This window comes from Ochotona princeps, chromosome 16, assembly GCF_030435755.1.
Source record: "Ochotona princeps isolate mOchPri1 chromosome 16, mOchPri1.hap1, whole genome shotgun sequence".
NCBI lineage: Eukaryota > Metazoa > Chordata > Mammalia > Lagomorpha > Ochotonidae > Ochotona > Ochotona princeps.
Genome location: NC_080847.1, coordinates 54080518 through 54098241, shown reverse-complemented (window position 1 = coordinate 54098241; position 17724 = coordinate 54080518). Strand labels below are relative to the sequence as shown.

General features: G+C 42.1%; 1 protein-coding gene and 1 non-coding gene across 2 annotated transcripts; both read right to left on the bottom strand.

The window, feature by feature from the left end:
- Positions 1-12265: 12265 nt before the first annotated feature.
- LOC118757761 (small nucleolar RNA SNORA70) lies at positions 12266-12395 on the bottom strand. Its single transcript, XR_004995364.2, has one exon. It is a non-coding gene; the product is annotated as a small nucleolar RNA SNORA70 (small nucleolar RNA).
- Positions 12396-12833: 438 nt separating this feature from the next.
- LOC101518182 (vomeronasal type-1 receptor 3-like) lies at positions 12834-16953 on the bottom strand. The gene is made up of 3 exons (XM_058674561.1): positions 16821-16953; positions 15536-15738; positions 12834-13867 (listed from the first exon to the last, which is right to left on the bottom strand). The coding sequence occupies exon 3, from the start codon at positions 13794-13796 to the stop codon at positions 12867-12869; it is 930 nt and encodes a 309-aa protein (XP_058530544.1). The 5' UTR covers positions 13797-13867; positions 15536-15738; positions 16821-16953; the 3' UTR covers positions 12834-12866.
- Positions 16954-17724: the final 771 nt, after the last annotated feature.

Sequence of the window (17724 nt, the reverse complement as noted above, 5' to 3'; positions counted from 1 at the left end):
CATCATAGATCAATACACTGGATTAAATAAAACAAAACCCATCTATTTGTTGCCTAAAGGAGACATATCTCACCAACAAAGATTGGCAGAAACAATATCTCATGGATTTTGATTTTTTTGTTAGTTTCATCTCTTCAAAACACTTTCTTCTCATTAAATTCTTTAATGACTCATAGATCATACAGTAGCAACATTTTCTTCAAGAAGGTTCTTGATTTTTTTTCACATTTCTTCAGCGACACATTAGTCATTCAGAAGCATGTTATTTAACTTTAGGATGTTGTTCATTTCTTTTTTTTTTTTCCTGTTGGCGATTTTGTCTTGTGGCTTTTCATTTAAGGGGATGTATAATAACTGTGTAATGGAGACTATCATATCCAGATCGAGATACAATGCAGTATGCATGTCTACTCCCTACTAACGATGGACTCCCAATGAAACTGTTTACTATATCTTGATAACAGGATGCTGGACTCTCTGCCATTGTCCATGCCTACAATGATGGACATACGATTGTGTATGAAGAACTATACTTTAGTAATGATATAGAGGTAGAGATTTGGGGAGTGGAAAAGGAAATTCTCAGGGCCTATGAAACCGTATCATAAAATGATAGTAATAATAAGTAAAACTTTAAAAAAAGACTGGAGGGGAGAATGGTGGAGAGCCAAGGGAATATAGGAAAGGGGAAGCAATACCCCAGTGCCTATCAAACTGTGTCATAAAACAATAAAAATAAAAAATGCCCATTTAAAAAATGAAATGATGGAATTACAAAATAACAAAATAAATTTCAACTATTTTTCAAACAATACACATGAACAGCTTGACAGAAAATTCAGCCTAAAGCGACTAACTAGGGAGATTTGAATTTTTTAATTTTTATTTTAACTTTTGAGTTTATCATACAGTTATGCATAGTCTAGGATTCCCCTCCCCCAGGTTTCCACCCTACAATTCATTTTTCCCATGTTTCACAACAGTACAAAGATCAGAGGAAACTAAAAGGGAATGGATGGAAAAAGATATTTCAAGTGGATGGTAAAGAAAAACATGCGGGGATAGCCATTCTTATATCACATGGTATAGACATCGATGTGAAAAACATTAAAAGACATGCAGAAGGACACCATATAATGAGCAAAGGATCCATTCAGCAAGAAGAGATTACCATAATAAAGGTATATACGCCAAATGCCCAGGCATCTAGCTATGTGAAACAAACATTAATGGGCTTAAAAGGAGAAATAGACTTCAATACAATCATAGTGGGTGACCTTAATACCCCTTTAACATCAATGGACGGATAAAAGAAACACAGAAACTCAGCAAAGAAACAACAGAATTCATCCAAACTCTGGAGCAAATGAACTTAATTGATATATAGTGAACCTTTCATCCTACAGATAGAGAATACACTTTTTCTCATCTGTGAATGTAAACTTCTCCAGAATTGATCATGTTATAGGCCACAAAACAAACCACAGCAAATTTTTAAAAATCAAAATTATACCATGCATCTTCTCAGACCATCATGGAGTAAACCTAGAGACCAAGAAGTCAAAACACCCAAGAAGACTTGCAAACACATGGAGACTGAATAATATGTTACTAAATGAGCAATGGGTTAGAGAGGAAATCAAAGAGGAAATTTAAAAATTTCATGAAACAAATGAGGGCATCAACACAACATACCAAAATGTATCGGTCAACAATCAAGGCAGTGTTAAGAGGCAAGTTCATCTCAATCAATACTTAAGAAACTAGAAAAGCATCAAATAAATCAGCTAACCTTACAGTTGAAGGAACTGCAAAAACAACAGTAAAGCAGTCCCAAGATTACTAGGAAAAAAAAATCACCAAAATAAGGGAGGAAATAAACCAAATAAAAACAAAGAGAAAGAGAACTGTACATAAGATCAATGAATCAAAGAGCTGGTTCTTTGAGAAAATCAACAAAACAGACTCCTTACTAATCGAACCAATCAAAAAAGGAGTGAGAAGATACGTATCAATAGCATCAGAAACAAGAAAGAAAACATAACAGATACCTTAGACATACAGAGAATTATTAGGAACTATTACAAGTAACTATATGCGAACAAATCAAAACACTACAAGAGATGGATAGATGTTTGGACACATACGATCCACCAAAACGGAATCAAGAAGCAATTAACAATCTAAATAGACCTATAATATGCAATGAAATTGAATCAGTAACTAAAGCCTTCCCAACCAAGAAAAGTCTTGGGCCAGATGGCTTCATGGCTGAATTCTACCAAACATTTCAAGAGGAACTTATCCCATTCCTCCGCATGCTTTTTCCAAACAATAGAAAGGGAGGCAATCCTTCCAAACTCTTTCTATGAGGCTATCATCACATTAATACCAAAGCCAGATGGACAAACAACAGAAAAACAGAACTACAGATCGATATCCTTGATGAACATAGATGCAAAGATCCTACAAAAATACCAGCCAACAGGATACAACAGTACCTCAGGCAGATCATTCATCCAGACTAAGTAGGATTCATCCCAGGCATGCAGGGATGGTTCAACATTCACAAATCAATAAATGTGATACAAAAATGTGATACATCAACAAATTGAAAAATAAAAACCATACGATCCTCTCAATAGATGCAGAGAAGGCATTTAATAAAATCCAACACCACTTCGTGTTAAAAACCCTGAACAAGATAGGCATAGAAGGAACATTCTACAACGCAATCAAAGCAATTTACGAAAAACCCAGTACTAGATGGAGAAAGCTTGGAAGCCTTTCAACTAAAATCTGGAGCTAAGCAAGGATGTCGTCCACTGTGACCACTACGCTTCAATACAGTATTGGAAGTCCTTGCCAGAGCTATTAGGCAAGAACAAGGAATTAAAGGAACCAAAATTGGAAATGAGGACCTGAAATTGTCTCTATTTGCAGATGACATGATTCTCTACATAGGAGAACCAAAAAACTTGGTCAAGACACTACTGGAACTCATTAGAGAATTTGGCAGGGTAGCAAAATGCAAAATTAATGAACACAAATTGATGGCACTTTTGTACACAAATAATTCCTTGGCTCAGAAAGAAATGATAAGTACAGTTCCTTTTAAAATAGTGGAGAGGAATCTTAAATGCTTGAAATTAAGCTAACTAAATATGTAGAAGACCTCTATGCTGAATTATTTTAAAAACTGGTATTTTTGGGCCCAGCACCGTGGCCTAGCGGCTAAAGTCCTCGCCTTGAAGGCCCTGGGATCCCATATGGGCGCCGGTTCTGGTCCCGGCGGCTCCACTTCCCATCCAGCTCCCTGCTTGTGGCCTGGGAAAGCAGTTGAGGACGGCCCAAAGCTTTGGGACCCTGCACCTGCGTGGGAGACCCGGAGGAGGTTCCTGGCTCCTGGCATCGGATCGGCGCGCAACAGCCCGTTGCGGCTCACTTGGGGAGTGAATCATCAGATGGAAGATCTTCCTCTCTGTCTCTCCTTCTCTCTGTATATCCGGCTTTCCAATAATAAAAAAAAAAAAGTCCTCTTCACTGTGTGGTTGTTTGGTCCAGGGAAATCATGCATGTCGGACTGCTTTCTGGGTTCTCAGTGTCTAGGGAGACGTCTCATTCACTTCCTAGTCCCCTTCCTAGTTTGCCTCTTGAGGTAAGGACACTTTCCTCGGGTCCAAACTAGCCACAGGAGGATCAGTACAGAATGGGCAACTCACAGTCTCAGGCCTATAATCCCCCCGACTCCAGTGGGATGTCTATTGGCTAATTTCAAAGGCAAGGAACTAGACCAACACTTAGGCCACAAACGTCTTGATCCTCAGACAATGATTCAAAATGACCAGTGGAGGGCACATTTAATTTTAATATCCTAACGAAATTGGACAATTTCTGTCACTGCAATGGCGAGTGGTCCAAGATGTACTACTGCAGACCTTTGGGACCTCCACTCATGCCCTAAGCTTTGCTCTTTCTGTTCTGTGTTCCAGGTTCTCCTGGCTCAGGCCAAGGCTTCCCCCCACTGTGGACTTCTCAGACCCAGCAACCTCAGGGTTAATCTCTCTCTCTCTCTCTCTCTCTCTCTCTCTCTCTCTCTCTCTCTCTCTCTCTGATTCTCCTTTCCTCAGCAACAGTCACTAGGGCTTTTACAACTTTTTGTTATTATAACCTTGTTCCTTCTCTCTTTATCAAACTCCCTCCCCCCGCCAGTCAGGAGAGGAGGGGCCAACAGCCTTTCAAAAGACACATGTATTGTAACATCTCCTTGTAAATGGATTTTAACTAATGAATGACTAAGTTTTCTAGTTCTCTGCAGCAAAATCTAGATCTGATTCTGTTAGGCTATTCTACCTCTTATCTGCAACTATTTTCACATTAAGATAATCCTTGTGTTCTCTGCCTTTCATTAGACTCTCATTGCTTAAGATCAACAAAGTTATGTACTTATTTTAAAATCATTTGCGTAATCACTTTATGTCAATATTTAATCTGATTTACATTATGTCATATAAAGAGATTCTATTTCAACTGGAAATTTTAAGCCTTCTTGACATCCTTGACAAGCATTCAAAAAATCCGTAAGTTTCAAATGCTGGCATTTTGACATTTGCAGTAAGGCCTCCTGCAAATGTCAAAGAATTTATCTCTTTTTTTGTAGAAACAACAACTAATTAGACTATTTGGGCTATATTAAAAATATTGTCATGGTGCTAAGTGATGTAAAGTTTTGTTATATTGTAGTACTCCAGTTACACAGGTCTGATATTGTCTGTCATGGTTGTTATCTCAATTTAATAGGATTTAAGCTACATCTTATTGTACAATCCTGTATGTGCTTCCTAAGCTGAACAAACAAATGCCTCTTGCCAGCCATACATGTTCTGGTTCCAGCCGTACCTGTTTAAATACTGTTTAAAATCTGTTTACTCATGTTGACCAAGTTATTCATGTTACTCTCATTGTTTTCTCTAATGTACAAAAAAAGTTAATTGTGAGCCTGAACTCTTACCTCACATTTATAGCAGACATCCATGTCTTCCTCAATTTCTCATAACCTCTGAGGAATGGACTCGCATCCTACAGGTGGCCAGAGACTATACAGACCAACAATGCCTAGCTCACCAATCTCTCTTGCCAGGAGCAGATACAGTCCCTGGAGACATGCCCCAACTGAGACTATCAGGATGGCCAATGAGACCGTCACTTTGTAACTCGCGTGATCCAACAAGAATACAATTGGTGTCTAATAAGATGGTTAATTATGACAGCTTACTTGATATTATACAGGGACCAGATAAGAATCCTGCCATGCTCCTGAGCAGACCGATGGAGGCATTAGTTAAATACACTAAGGTAGCCGGGCATCATGGTACTGGCAACTCATTTTAGTTCCCACTCAGCTCCAGATATCTGAAAGCAACTTAGAAGGATACAGGAAGGCCCCCAAACCTCTCATCTTTCACCTCTTTACAGATAAGAGATGGGGAGATGCCTTCGGTCTACTAGCACAAGCACAGGGCCCAACCCACCAGCCGGTAGCCTACCTGTCCAAACAGCTGAACCTCACAGCTAAGGGGTGGCCAGTCTGTTCGCGTGTCCTAGTGGCTACAGCCCTTCTCACAAAGAAAGTTCTGAAGTTGACCTTACAATCACCCATCATTGTGTTTTCAGCCCATAATCTCAAGGGCCTTCTTGGGGCACAAACTCTACCATTACTGAGCCGCTCTCGAATCCAGGAAATTAATTTACTCTTCATTAAAAATCCAGGCATCACTCTGAGTCCATCACCACCGCTCAACCTAGCTTCCCTCCTCCCCATCACAGCAGGATCTCAAACATCACACTCCTGCCCCCAGGTGATCGACTTTTACCTATCTCCCAGAGATGGACTGCAAGTTGAGGACTGGTGTCCCTTGTGACAGACCCGGTGGCAAGGGATAACAAGGCAGATGAGACCACAAGATGATTGGCCACCCAGGCAGCTGCAGCCCCCATGATGTTCCTCTCCACCTCTCTTAAACCTCTCTGTTCTCCCCTGGAACAACAAGACCTGCTTGCTGCAAAACTCTGCCATTACTGAGCCCCTGTCAAATCCAGAAAACTCATTTGCTCTGCATTAAAAATCCAAACATCACCAGATAGCCTTTGACACAGCAGTACCCTTACTTACAAATACTCACAATTCTTTACACATGGGACCTAATTCATTACTCAGGTTCCTCACACCTCTGTTTTCCTGCCCCAGTATGAGAAAACTCCTCTAGCAGATTCCTGCTTCCTGTCCCACCTGCTCCATGGTTTCCTCACAGGGGGCTCTCAAACCAAGGGTGCCTTTTCATCAGCTCAGGAGATACCAACCAGGAACAGACTGACAAATTTTACTCACATGCAAACTCACTAAGTATTCCGTTGTTTACTTATCATGGTTGACACTTTTTCAGGTTCGGTAAAAGCGTTTCCCACGACTAAGAAAACTTTGGCAGTAGTAACAGACCTTACTCAACCTTATCATTTCTCGGTGTAGTCTACCCTTGTCCATCCACTCTGATAATGGCCCAGTTGTTGTTTCACAGATCACTCAACAGGTGTCCAGGACATTACACATTACCGTCCTCAATCTTCAGGCAAGCTGGAGAGAGCTAATGGGATCATCAAGAACCGCCTCATAAAGCTGTCCTTGCTTAAGACTCTTCGCCCAGACACACTCCAGCCCCGGTGGACCAGACCTCATACAGTGATCTTCACCACACCCACTGCAGCCAAATTTCTTGGCCACACCTCCCCATACCATCTCTCACATCTCAAACCTTTTCGAGCCACTCCCTCATCTCAGTGAGAGATTCAACACACACAGCTACTACACTAAATTTTAAATGCCAAGATGCCTCGCCTCCCCTGCCTCCAGTCCTACTAATAATCCCCACTCATGTCATGGCTCATTCTGATATTCACTCTACTGATAATTATAGGTCCCTGACTAACTATTGCCCCTTGCTTCCTAAGGTTCATCCAAGAAAAAATTTGCAAAGTTTAGTGAGTAACTTTCAACCAGATGTTACTGCACACCTACATTCCAGTACCTATGGAGCCACTTTTGGACCTCACTTGGGGACAACGCCCCTCTCCAGCGGGACGTAGACATATCGACTTTGTCGCCCCCTTTCCTATTACCAAAGGCAGGAATGATAGTTACCACAGTTATAGAAAGTAGACACCGCATTGACTTCAGCCAGAGATCTGGCGTGCCCCAAGGGCAGCCAAGGTCACATACAGGCCAATGACAAAGGCCAACATTCCCTGTCCTATCAGGACCTAAGCAGGGCTGATGCCAGCACCCATGTCAGAGGGGATATAAAACCTTTGTCTCTGCTAACCACTTGTCTTTCCCACTTGTGGTCCTCTCCTCTCCTGTTCATTGCTCCACTGCATGGGAAAGGCCCAGGAATGGACTTCTCTTTGCATAACAAAGGCCTGTTTGTATTTGGTTGATTTTTTTTTCGGGTGGTAGGCAGATCTAACAATTCTCAGATTCAAATTTTTTTTCTGATTCCATGTGCAAGGTGTGTGACTGCCAGTTCTCATGGAAGAGGTGGGACAATACTTCCCCTTAAAGAGTCATGTTTTCCTACCTTCCAAGTTGTCATCTTTTCATCGCAGATTAAGGCAAACATGTGGTATTTAACCTTTTGGGATTGGCTCATTTCTCTTAGCATGATGGATTCCAGTCGGGCCCATTTGGCCACAAAGAACTGCATTTCGTTTTTTTTAATAGCTGAGTAGTATTCCATAGAGTAGATGAACCATAGCTTTCTTTTTTTTTTTTTTTTAAAGATATATTTATTCCATTACAAAGTCAGATATACAGAGAGGAGGAGAGACAGAGAGGAAGATCTTCCGTCCGATGATTCACTCCCCAAGTGAGCCACAACGGCCAGTGCGCGCCGATCTGAAGCTGGGAACCTGGAACCTCTTCCAGGTCTCCCACGCGGGTGCAGGGTCCCAAAGCTTTGGGTCGTCCTCGACTGCTTTCCCAGGCCACAAACAGGGAGCTGGATGGGAAGTGGAGCTGCCGGGATTAGAACCGGCGCCCATGTGGGATCCCGGGGCTTTCAAGGCGAGGACTTTAGCTGCTAGGCCACGGTGCCGGGCCCGAACCATAGCTTTCTTATCCAGTCTTCTATTGATGGGCATTTTGGCTGCTTCCAGGTTTTTGTGATTGTAGATTGTGCTGCTATGAACATAGGCGTGCATGTTGGTTTCTTGTGTAGGAGATGTTTTGGATATATCCCTAGGAGTGCTATTGCTGGATCATATGGTATGTTGATTTTCAGTTGTTTGAGTATTCGCCAAACTGATTCCCATAGAGGCTGTACAAGTCTGCAGTCCCACCAGCAGTGGAGAAGGGTTCCCTTTTCCCCACATCCTCGCAGCAAGTGTTGGTGGTATTATGTATGTGTGCCATCCTTACTGGAGTTAGGTGGTACCTCATTGTTGTCTTCATTTGGATTAGTGCAATCTCTAACAACCTGTATCCAATGCAATAAGATAACGCGATATAATCTATAAACCAACAATTAATGTCAGAATACTCAAGATCTACATCGAAAAACTGTAAAACCTAATACACCCTCAATACGCTATGTTAACCTGTAATGGGAAGGGAGTGCAGGGAAGTCTTTCAGGACCATAAAAAGAGTGAGAAAAAAGTACAATATAGCCTATCAAGATCAAATCTGGTAATTCATAGACAACAGACTCAAAGCTGCACTAAACAACAATAAAACTACTATACCAATGCATGAGGGGGGAATCAGGAGCGATCCTGACAACCTCTTAACAGGAGGTCATGTGCGTGGAGCAGGGGGGCACTCCAGAGTGGAGCAGGTGGTAAGGAGGAAGCTTGGATCCCAACCATGAAGACTCCCAGACCTTCACCACAAACTATTAATACGAGCAACAAGGACTATATCCCAAATGCCAAGGAGGCCACAGGGAATTGGATGCCCTCGGAGGCCGAGAACTCTGAGGTCACCCACCCCCAACCGGAGCTTCCGCAGGGAATGGAAGAAGTCCAAACACTACCGTGCAGAAACCAACGTCATCGGAAAGACAACCAGAAGCCCTGAGCGGTCCGCAGACACAGAAGAACAATAAACATCCTTCGGGACCAGGGAGGAGAGCTTTCTCTGGTCCGAGCCTGGCTCCACCTCTGGACCCCCGCCCTCCATCGCAATGACCATCAGGATCGCTCCGAAAACCTCACATAGCAAACAAACAATCATACAAACTAAAAAAACCTAAAATAAATAGACAAACAACAGAAAGTAGAGCTTGGAATCTGACAGGAAAAAGCTGGCATGGATTGGCTCATGCCTCGCTGGGTGGGACACAAAGATTAGTCACTCCTCACCATGGTGTTGAGGATTTTCATGCACCCCCCCCTCAAAAACAAAAAATGTTCTGCACCTTAAATGTCGACAAATATCTTGTTAGAGTTACAAGCCAGTCTAGATTATCCTAAAATCTGCCAAGATCAGCAAAATTATACTCCAACACAACAAATGGCTAAATACTAAGATGGAAGAGACACGAGACAGCTGAATGGTACCTTAGAGCCATTTTAAGGTATATAGCAGCCGGTCCTGAATATAAACTAAAATTAAAATGTCAATGAGCTAATCATAGGATGTAGTTAAGAACTTGCATTTTTTTTTAACATACTGGTTACTCAAAACCATGTCAATTCCATAATGTTGCAAATTGCTGTTGATGTTATATTGGGACTGTAAATTGACTGGGATGATATTCTACCAGCTCTAACTTTGGACCAGAAATGGTCTCCCCAAGAAACTGTTCAACCCATCTGGACAATAAGTAGCTGGACTCTATGCTTGGTATATGTTTGCAAGGAAAGAATCTTGATTGAATTTGAACTGTAATACTGCACCAAGGTGGAGGAATCCACCAGGGGGGAGGGGCGTGGAGAGGGGTGGGGGGATTCCCAGAGCCTGTGAAACTGTCACATAATGCAAAATAATGAATAAAAAAAAAAGAATCATGTATTCCTAAGGAAAATTGGACAAGCATGTTTGGTCTACAGATGTCACTGGATATAGACCTCTCCAAAAAGTAACAAATTCTTATTTGTAACTTCCAAATAACTTAGAGACACAAACCTCTCGATATTTTAAAACCTCATCCAGAAAACACACACACAAGAAATCTTAGAACCATCATGGACTACAAAAACACCTCGGCAGGCCCAACAATGATATCAGTAGAATGAGACACATACAAGTTCACTAACTATTCAAGATCCTAATGCAAAAATCAAAACGGGGTTATGAAAGAGCAAATATTTAACCTTTCATTGTGCTGTGGGTTTTACTGTTTGTTTTAGAAGCACAATGTATCCTGAACATCCTGAGCTAAATTCAGATTCTGCCAACCTCGGAGATGAGCAAGATGAATAAGATTAGCCACAATCAAATGGAGAATGATTTTTAGGGGTTCATGAATACAGGGGAACAAGTGTGCACACACCGCCTGTGAGTCCTGCTCACTAACCATCTGTTGACTGGGGAAGATGAGGGAGAAACCCTTTATGAAGCAAACACCCATTCCTCCCTATAAACTTCCCTAAGTTATGACATAAAAGTTACATATCTTTGGTATTTGCACATCAACATAGGCTGTATATACAATTGCATATACGTCTTCAGCGAGAAGTAAGATCTCTATGTGTGTATATGTGTGTAACATACTACGAGTCACCTCTGACATGCAAAGGTTGATGCCTTAATGCCCAGTGTGACTCCACTGGGAGATATTACCGGATAAACAGCCATGAAGGAAGGTGACCTTGTCTCACATACAAGAATTTCAGAGCAAAGTAATGAGCAAAGTAAGATTTACTGACAAGAGAAGACTCCTGACGCAGCACTCAGACAGGCAGTACAGGACAGGAAGAGCAGAATCTGATTCAGGGGAGTCTTTCAAGCACAATTCAAGGACCAATCAGAGCGCAGTGACATAACCAGCCAGAAGCTGGAATTGTAATCCTGTCCAGCCTGCTCATGAGAAGACAAAAAAGCCATTGGAAATGTCTGATCTCTACTGAATTTCATATTTGTCTCCTCTGTACTGACTACATTCATAGAGTACCTGAACTTCCTCGTTTTACTCCCAGTATTTTCAAAACTGACATTCTGGCATCATCTCTACAGCGGCAGCAAAGGCAGAGGGAAGAACACGTAAAGTTGAAGGACACCATCAATACAACAGCATTTACTCTCCGTGGTCCAACCTGTTCCTTCCATAACAGTTGGGATTATTTGAAGTTTTACACCTGATTTATCAATAATTCAACTATTCAAATGTTTAAAAACTGCCTCCAGCTGTGTGAGTTAGGAGGAACGGTAATACTCTTGGATATTCCAAATGCTTATCAGAGTGCCTGGGTTAGACTCATGACCCTGCTTCTGATTAAAGTTCCTACTAATGAAGAGTCTAGGGAGAACAGGGTTAGTTCAGGGTTTTAGCCATTGGAAATGTGTGACTGGTACCTTCTATTCTCATGGTAGTTTCTAGAAACTGTGAAGGGTAGGATCCACTTGTGTCCTGCCAGATGCACCTTCAAGGCACAGAGGAGCATCCTGTGTGCTTCGAAAGCACTCCCTGCTCCTCATTCCAACAGGGACCTCATCTGGGAATTACACAGATGCTCTGAGAGCTCTCAGTGTTTTACCGTATGTTAAAGATTGAATCTCCCAAATATCTCACCCCCTCAATCAGCTCTGCTTTCATGGCTTTTCAAATGTTAGAGCTACTTTTTGCAATAGCAATCAGGATTTATTATGGATGATGAAGAAGGAACACAGAAGAGCGGAAGCTCTCACGAGTGGAGGGCTCACCACTTGTCCAGGGGTTAATGTTGGGGATCGGCTTGATCCCATAGTCATCAGGGATGGGCTGCTTCTCTTCCACCATGCCTTCAGTTTTGTACACACTAAACTAGGTAAGTCTTACTTCTTTGAGATGTGGAGCTTCTGGTGACCAGGGAATGTAACTCAGAACTGGAACTTGAACCTGTGTAGATTCAACCAAATGTTCCTTGTTCTACAGCTTGGTGCAGAGGGACATGACAACTAGGCCAATATGAACCCTGGCTACTGAGCCTTGGCAACCATGCCCCCCTCCAAACCTGTATGGGGCCTACATTAGGAACAGTATGAGGGCGGAGGCATGATTGTCCACTGAAAAGGGCTGTTTCGAAGGTCCTAAAGGACAACCTGTAGGAGTAACAGGTTGTATACACTTCAAGAAGGCTGCTGTGGGCAGGCACTGCACACGTTTCCAGAAGAAAGGGTGTTGGTCAGCTTCATTAGCTTCTGGAGATACAACTGTTTTCCCTGCTAAAAGACATTCTTTCAGTCTCTTTTGATTTGCATCTTTTCTAGGTTTTTGATGCACAGTAGTCTCTAGAGACATCCCCAAAATTAGTGAAGTGGGTGTTATTTACAGAACGGCTGAACAAGCTACTCCAAATGTATGTATTTGTTCTAAGAGGTCTAGTAAAAATGGAAAAATAAGAACAACAAGCGAGCAGATAAAGGTAGCTTAATGTTATACAATGGATTTATTAAAAGCAATATATAACTAAGAGATGTAACTGATATGAAGATTAGTAACTTCTTTAATATTTCTATTTTTAAAAAATGTGAATCTCTCTAAATGAATTACAGAGTTGAACTCAAATTAGTTCCATTCCCACAGCTCCACACAAACATGCTACCTTTTCATATATGAACTTTAATGACAAATCCTCTGATGGAGGTGATGGCAACTTAGCCAATAGAAGATCTTTAGAAAAATTTTGTTCTCATCTTTGAAATGGAGAAAATCAGTCTGACAAAGATATTATTGTGTTTTATCAACAAAAAGGGGCAGATTGTGCGGTAGCATGATGATAAAATTCCATTAATACCCTCCAACCTTACATTTTTCCCAGAGTTGTATAGTCCATAAAACATCAAGGAGTTGTTGGCAACATAAAACAGCACGAAGCACAATACCAGCAGGAGGATAGTGCGGGTGGCTTTGTTCTCTGCAGATGACTCAGAAGAGGGAGTGAGGCTGTGGATGTGCCGGGCTCTCCTGCGGTGTCTGTACAGGATGAACACCATGTAGAGGCTGCTCCCGATCATAGGCACCATACACACGAGATCATGCATGATGATGACACTTAAAAATAATTTTGACTTGTATTCTTCAACCTTAATGTTCTGACAGTACGCTTGAACATAAGGCCCACTGCCAAGAGTGGAGTTTGATTTGGCTCTCACACTTTCAATGATGTGACTGTAGATCATCATGTTGATGACCCAGAAGGAAAGCAAAGAGGGCAAAATCCACTTGGACAGCTGAGACTTCAGCCACGCCCATTTAGAATGACTGGGACTGACAGTGATGGCCTGAAACACACTCAACAGAGACGTAGTGCAGATGGAAAGGCCTCGAGTCACTCTGGATATGTACAAAAATGTCTGACAACCAATATCATCCAAGAAATCCTTGACTCCATAGAATGACACGAGCTGTGGTGTTGACTGGAACACAATAGTTACAGTGTTGACAACTGTCAGGTGCATGCACATCACATCCATGGGCTTCTTCAGCTGTGGCTCGATCAGGAAGATGTATGCATATATCAGGAAGACCAGTGAGTTTGCCAGCACACCAATAAAGATCTGACTTAGGAAAAAGAAACTATAAATTGTGTCACTTGCGGACATTATGTCAATGGTGCTTCATGTGCATTTGTTAGGTTGTTAACTTTGGCATCCTCAGAAAAATAGGTTGCATTCTGAAATGACAAACATGCAGCCAGGTGAAGGTTACGGTTACACCTCTGTTCCAGTGAGGTGTGATGAAATTGTCTAATCTCCTATATTTCAGACCCAACTGTGGTACTTCCAGGAACTCAATGTCAGCCATTCTTTGAATGTCAGGATCTATGGTTCTCTTACATGAATAGGTGGACTTCGGATGCCAATGTCCTACCTTCTAGTGTGAGGACATGAGGCCATGATGGCCTCTGTGAGTCACAGTTTGCAGTTGATATTCAGATTCTTAGACTGCTGATCTCTAATCCTATGTGTTGTGTTTAAACTAATGAACATTATGGTTCGTATGCAAGAAGGCCAGGATTTGATTTTTGAACTGCATTTTTAGAATTTTAACCACAAACATAATTCTTACCATCAAGAAACATTTTTAAATCGTCATTTCAGAGTAGTTTACCCACTTATGTATTTGCCAAACAAAACTGTAATTAATTAATTTTTACAATACAAAAAGAACAGGTTTTCCAAGAAAGGAATTCTGCCTCCTGTCATCTAGCCAGAGGTGCTGGGAAGCATGTTTGTTCTCATTCTTGGTGTAGGAGCCTCTGTCATGCAGTGCAGTGAGGCTGACGATGTGGCTGGAGCTACCACAACGTTTGGGACAGAACTCAAGCTTTCTGGCCCCATCACAGATGAACTCAGTCCAACTATGCATCCCTGTGGCTTGCTGCATATGCCATCTCTAAAATGTCTCCCAAAACCTACTTTTATATATTTATTATAGGAACAGACCTAGCCAGTTCACAAATATATTGCATACAGGAATGATATGACAGCCATTGAAGCTGACACACAAATGAATGAAATTAATGCTTCATCTCTATGTATTGTTGTGTGAGTTGTGCTACTATCATTCTCTCATAGTCTTTGTCATGTAACATGTCACCTTTCTCCATAGATCTCTACACATATATGACTCCTCCATAATAACCTCACCCATAGAGTACCTGAACTTTCTATGTTGCACTCCCAGCCTTGCCGTAACTCATGTTCTGGCATCATCTCTACTACACCAATGGCAGAGGAAAGAATATCCAATGTTTAAGGACACCATCAATACAGGGGTGTTCTGCTTCCATGACACCATTCATTCCTTTCCATTATTGTAGCTTAGGATCATAAGAGTTGGAATTATTTGACTTGTGTTACTCGAATAGTCAGCAGTGTAAACTGCTCTAACTTTTACAAAGTGCATCCACCAGTGTGCGTTAGGAGGGATGGTAAACACTCTCAGATGCCCATGACTCCTACAGAGCATCTGGGTTAGAATCCTGACTCTGCTTCTGTGCAAGCTTCCTGCTCCTGCACATCCTGGGACCCTGAAACTCACATGGAAAAGGTAGGTGGATCCCAATTCCACTTTCAAGTTCTTTGGTTGTAACCTGTAGATGAGTCTCATATTGTCTGTCACTCACCTCTCCCTCCTCCTCTCTTTTTCTCTTTCTCTCTGCCTTTCATGAAATAAACATATGAATGAAGTTTTTAAATGAAACCTATCTTCAACATATGGTATGGCAATTTCTGGTTCACCTTCAGAATTTATGACCGTTCACTCCCTATCCAGTATCATGGAGAATGGCCAGTTGCCCAAGCTCTGCTCGATAGAATTCCCTGCTCACTCCACACACCTGCTTTTAGAAGTTTAGAGTCTCTTCTTATTGTATCAATGAGCTGAATTCCCCACAGTTACCTCCATTTTTATATATTTTCAGATCTGTTTCTGCCAACAGCAACACATCATCGAATTTACAACTCTCACTCAAACACACCCTACTACAACCGCACAGCATATGTTGGGCAGTCTGGGTGCCAGCAGGCCTTCACTGTGACCCTAACAGGTGAAAGAAAATAAATCAAGCTCAGCCTCTTCATAATTCAGTTGACACACTTACAGTTCCCCTTGGCATTGGAATTACAAGAATGGGTGAAATTATGTAAATAACATGTATACAAACAAATAGTGCATACACCGTGCCTCAGAGAACTGAAAATGTCCAAAACAACTCTAAAAGAAGGCAGGACATTCTTCCAAAATCATTTTAGAATGACTGTTACCTGAAGCTTTCGGAAAACCCAAAAGAACACAGTGATATAAAGAAATTACAGGCCAGTATCTCCGAAGACCATTACTGAAAGCACGCCACAAAATTCTGGGACAATGTAGTTAACTGCACAATCAAAGCATCACTCACCATAAATAATCATAACATCTCTGGTTGTAAATTTAATATCGGATACAATGAACATTTAGGCAGCAGAATAACTGGACACAATCAATAAGGCCAGTTTGGGGAAAATAAACATATTTGCAAATCCCAAACAACAGGATCAATACTTAGTGTAAACAGCTCATGTCCACCCCCATAGATCCAATCTCACCTCTTTGAATAACGATAGAACCCAGAGGCAAAAGGTAAGTCAGACTATAAACAAGGTGAGCCACTCAATTCACTTGGTCAACTGCTTTGACCAACACACAAATCACCTTCAAGTGCCCGGCTCCCCTCCACACCTGTAGCATGCTCGCTCTATAAATGCAGCCAAACAGCAAACACAGAAAGAAATGAGGAGACAAAGTGGCAGAGGGTCACTTAACAGAACAACTTATCTTAGCACAATGATGATGGATTACAAAAAGAGAAGATACTTTTTAAACACCGATTTCTCAATATGTTTCTGAAAAAAATATTTCATCTAAGAACAGAGTAAAAATGACTCAGGATTATTGTGAAATGCAGTGTGTACAAATGAGGTCAAAATGCAGTTCTTTGCAAGGAATAACAACATGAAGACCCCTCTAAAGAGACAGCAGCGCTTCCTCAGGAGAAGACACAGATAGTGTCATATTTCACATGTCACCAACACAACAACTATAAAGTTGTATTTTTAAAAATGTATCATGACTTAACTTACCATAAAACATGCGTACTGTAGAAAGTCACAAATGTACAAATATCATCATGATGAAATTGAGTAGCAGGTAAAGTCATTGCACGAGGAATCCCACAAAATGCTTCAATGGTAAAGTGCAGAAAATACCTGCAAACATTGCCCAAGGATAGAGAAGAGCATCCAGTAAATCCACTGAGAACTAAGCAACACTTAATACCTAATACATAAGGTAGGTGTGGAAAGTATAATGGTACTGCTTACTTCCGGGGTCACTTAGAAAATAAGCTACACAGGTTAATTTCAGGGTGAATTCAGGGATTTCCAATATGAGTGTAGCAATTGACCAAGACAATTAGCCACAGAGGAAGGGGAAGGGTAATATTAGAAAACTTGTGTGTAACTATTACCACAGTTTAAATCAAAGGAGAAAATAGCTCAGCACCGCAACTGGTACACAAAATACTGTGATCGGGCCTCAGGATGGGGCGTCTTGCTCGGATCCCGACCCCAGCCACCATGTGCACGTGGTGAGCTGTCCCCAGGCCTGCCTGGGCTCCGGGGGCTGCTTCCTTTCGGGGTGAGTACACCGAGGGGGGAAGTCTTTGTGACTGGGTAGGCCCGGGGCCCACCCACCGTCCTCATTGAGCGGTGAATGGGATTGGGGAGGAGCGCGACCTTGGGCCTGGGGGTTTAAACTTCCAGCAGCTTCCCGGCTGCTGGTGGGCCTCAGGATGGGGTGTCCTGCTCAGATCCAGACTCCAGCCACCTTGTGCACATGGTGAGCTGTCCCCGGGCAGCCAGTGTGCCATTTGGCACCAGGCTCTGCCTTCTGGCCATCCGGCCGGGGAGCTCTGGGGTTTTGGTTCTTTGAATTGCTGCTTCGGTAGCTCCAGGTTGATCCCACTGTGCTTCTGGCATCTGAGTC